The 3,657-nt window shown below is 44.2% G+C and overlaps 1 protein-coding gene across 1 annotated transcript; it reads left to right on the top strand.

Moving 5' to 3' along the window:
• LOC109227633 lies at positions 534–2,767 on the top strand. Its single transcript, XM_019392834.1, has 2 exons — positions 534–660; positions 837–2,767. Exons 1-2 carry the CDS (start codon positions 534–536, stop codon positions 2,765–2,767), a joined length of 2,058 nt encoding a protein of 685 aa, XP_019248379.1.

Genomic DNA, 3,657 nt, shown 5'->3' on the forward strand with positions numbered 1-3,657 from the left:
AGGAAAATGAAAAGTCTTGAACAGAATAAAAAGAATATACAGGGACTAGGTGGTCACAAAAGTGTTTCGTTCAGTGATCTATGCATGTTCCCTCACATCCATTTGCCATGAGGGTTCAAGACCCCAAAATTTGAGAAATATGATGGACACGGCGACCCTATCGCCCACTTGAAAAGGTATTGCAACCAGCTGAGGGGTGCAGGAGGAAGGAAGAGCTGTTGATGGCTTACTTTGGGGAAAGCCTTGTGGGGGTAGCTTCCGAATGGTTCATTGACCAAGACATCTCTCATTGGCATGTTTGGGATGACATGGCCCAGGCTTTTATCAAACAATTTCAGTACAACATTGATATTGCGCCGGATCGTAATTCCTTGTCCAATATGAAGAAAAAGCCGACCAAAAGTTTTAAGGAGTATGCCATCAAGTGGAGGGAGCAAGCGGCTAGATTTAAGCCACCCATGGATAACCACGAGTTGATCACTGTTTTTTTGGAGGCTCAAGAGCCTAATTAGTTTCAGAACATGATGTCTGCGATGGGTAGACCTTTTGCAGAAGCAATCAAAATAGGGGAGATGGTCGAAAATGGCCTCAAGACTGGCAGAATTGTAAGTCAAGCTGCTCTCAAAGCCACCACCCAAGCTATCCAAAATGGGTCGGGAGGTTTGGCAAATAGAAAGATGAGCGATGAAGGGTCCATGATGGCTTCGGGATCTAGGCAGTTTCAAAGAGGGGCATCGCACCCTTATGTGCAAGTTTAGCAGGGGAAATCCAGCTACCCTCAACATTATTATCCCCCGCCAACCCTCAATACTCTGTGGGCCCACCACAATATACAGTGTTCAATGCTCAATCATATGCTCGGCCTCCCAATCAGCAGGTACGGGCACCCTACAATGCTCGTCCCAGGCAGGATTATGGTCGAGAGCAGAGGCCGGTAGAAAAATTCACTCCATTGGCTAAATCATATTCTAGTCTATTCCATAAGCTGAAGCAAATGGGCGTAATTGGACCCATTTCTCCCCACCATATGCATCCCGATTCGCATGGGTTTCAAGCAAATGCTAGATGTGAATATCATTCTGGTGCCCCAGGGCATAGCACTGATGACTGTTGGACTCTGAAAAGAGCCATAGAGAGACTCATTTCTGAAAAACTGATTGTAGTGACGAATGGCGAGGACCCTCCTAACGTGACAAACAACCCGTTGCTAGCACACAATGATGTTCATTTTATGGGAATGATTGGCCGAGATCAAGAATACAAGCCGGTCGGTCGAGCAGAAATGACAGTGGGTGCAATTCAAGAAGGAGCAGGTCTGGAAGTAAGTCCCAGCCGAGATGTGCCATTGATTGTGAAAGGCGCCCAGAGCTCAAATAAGGCAACTTTATTTGTTCCAAAGATCTCGAGGTTGGAAGTTCACTCCAGTGTTCCAAGCCCAAGGTTATATGTACTTGGAGGCCACCCCGTCAAAAGGGAGAAGCAGGGAGGTACGAAAGGTATAACAGAGCCGATCGTAATCAAACCTGCCATGCAACCCCCGGTAAACAACACAAAAACCACTCCTTGGAACTACAACAAAACGGTGATAACCTACAAAGGCAAGGAAATCATAGAGGAAGTGGGGGAAACTGGAGGTTTGACTCGATCAGGGAGATGTTACTCTCCAGAAGAGTTGAGGAAGGCCAAGCAAATTAGAGAATGCCATTTGCCAATAAAGAAACTAGTCACTGAAGCAGATGCGGAAGAGTTTTTGAAAAAGATGAAAGTTCAGGATTACTCAATCATTGACCAGCTAAGAAAGACTCCCGCTCAAATCTCTCTACTATCTCTGCTCCTACATTCCAAAGAGCATGCCCATGTACTAATCAAGGTCCTAAACGAGGTACATATCTCAGAGGAGACCACAGTGAATCAGTTAGAGAAGATGGCCAACAGATTTTTTGAGGTGAACAAAATATCCTTTACTGATGATGAACTTCCCGAGGAGGGAGCCGGGCACAATAGGGCTTTGAACTTGATGGTCAAATGTGAGGGTCATTATGTAAAGCGAGTCATGGTCGATGGAGGCTCAAGTGTAGATGTATGCCCTCTCTCTACCTTGCAAAGCATGAAGATTGATACAGACAGAATCCGACCCAGCAATGTTCGCATCTGGGCTTTTGATGGCTCAGCAAGAGATACCATTGGGGAGATCAACCTCACCATGACGATTGGGCCGGTTGACTTTGAGATTGTCTTCCAAGTAGTGGACATGGCCACTTCTTATAACTTTCTTCTTGGAAGGCCATGGATTCATACGGCCCGAGCTGTGCCATCCACCTTGCATCAGATGCTCAAATTCGAACATGACAGGCAAGAAATTATTGTTCACGGAGAAGACGAGTCTTCCATTTATAAATACCCGCTAATCCCCTGTATTGAGGCCAAGGAAGGGTCTGAGTCCATTGTCTATCAGGCTTTTGAAGTGGTTGCTGTGGATCATGTCGAGGAAGGAAAGCCCATTCTGCATCCTCGTCTTTCCGCCACATCTGTAATGGTGGCTGCAGTTTTGATGAGACAAGGTTATGAGCCAGGAAAAGGCTTGGGGGCATCATTGCAAGGAATTTCGGAGCCTATTTCTCCGTTCGATAACCAGGGTACTTTTGGATTAGGCTTCCGGCCAACACAAGCAGATGAAAACAAAGCCAAACACCGCAAAAAGCATGGATGGGTCTTGCAAAAGCCTATCCCTCACATTTTCTACACTTTTGTCAAGCCACGACTCTAAGAGGGTCAAATTTCCTCGGCGCATGCAAACATTGATAAAATTTGCCATGGCCTCAGCCAGATATTTTCTGAAGTGAATATGATCTAGGTTGGCGAAGGCACTAGTTGTGCCAATATGCAACTAATTGACCCAGACACCATGCTCACCAACTGGGAAGCAACTCCTCTCCCCACAAGAAAGGAGTCTTGTTAGTTTGCTTTTGCAGCTTCTTTTTTGTATTTTGGGTTACTTTCAGAGTTGTAATCCAAACATCTCAGTATGATTGTTTTGTTTTGATGTTAACCCTTCTATCCTTTCGAATTCAATAAAATGTAGTTCAGTTTCCTATTAAGTTTTCTATCTTTTCCTTTTCCTAATTCCTGTCATTTTATTTCCATTTCAATTTTGTTAATGCCGGCTTTAATAACATGACATGCATGCGGACTACACGCCTAGATCTTAAAAAGTTGTCTAATATCGAAATAATGCATCAAGAGGTTGAATATGATGAAGATGAGGTTGTTAAGGAAATAAAAAGAGAGTTGGAACAATTTGAAAACAAGCCTAAGCCAAACCTCAATGAAACTGAGCCGATTAATATTGGAAGTCCTGAAGAAGTTAGAGAAACGAAGATAAGCATTCACACTGAACAAAAAACCAGAGATGCCTTGATTCAACTTTTATTTGAATACAGAGATGTGTTTGCTTGGTCTTACGATGATATGCCGGGTTTAAGTGCTGATCTGGTGGTTCACAAGCTTCCTACGTATCCTGGTTTTCCACCAGTCCAACAAAAGCAACAAAAATTTAAAACAGGCATGAGTGACAAAATCAAAGAGGAAATAATGAAGCAACTGAGCGCCAATGTGGTCAGAGCTGTCCGATACACCACCTGGGTGGAAAATGTTGTG

Source organism: Nicotiana attenuata, chromosome 6 (genome assembly GCF_001879085.1).
Source record: "Nicotiana attenuata strain UT chromosome 6, NIATTr2, whole genome shotgun sequence".
In the NCBI taxonomy this organism is placed as follows: domain Eukaryota; kingdom Viridiplantae; phylum Streptophyta; class Magnoliopsida; order Solanales; family Solanaceae; genus Nicotiana; species Nicotiana attenuata.

Coding starts and splice junctions, on each gene's coding strand:
- LOC109227633 (XM_019392834.1), top strand. CDS start 534: ATGGGTAGACCTTTTGCAGAAGCAATCAAAATAGGGGAGATGGTCGAA. Junction 661..836: donor TATCCAAAATGGGTCGGGAG/GTTTGGCAAATA, acceptor CACAATATACAG/TGTTCAATGCTCAATCATAT.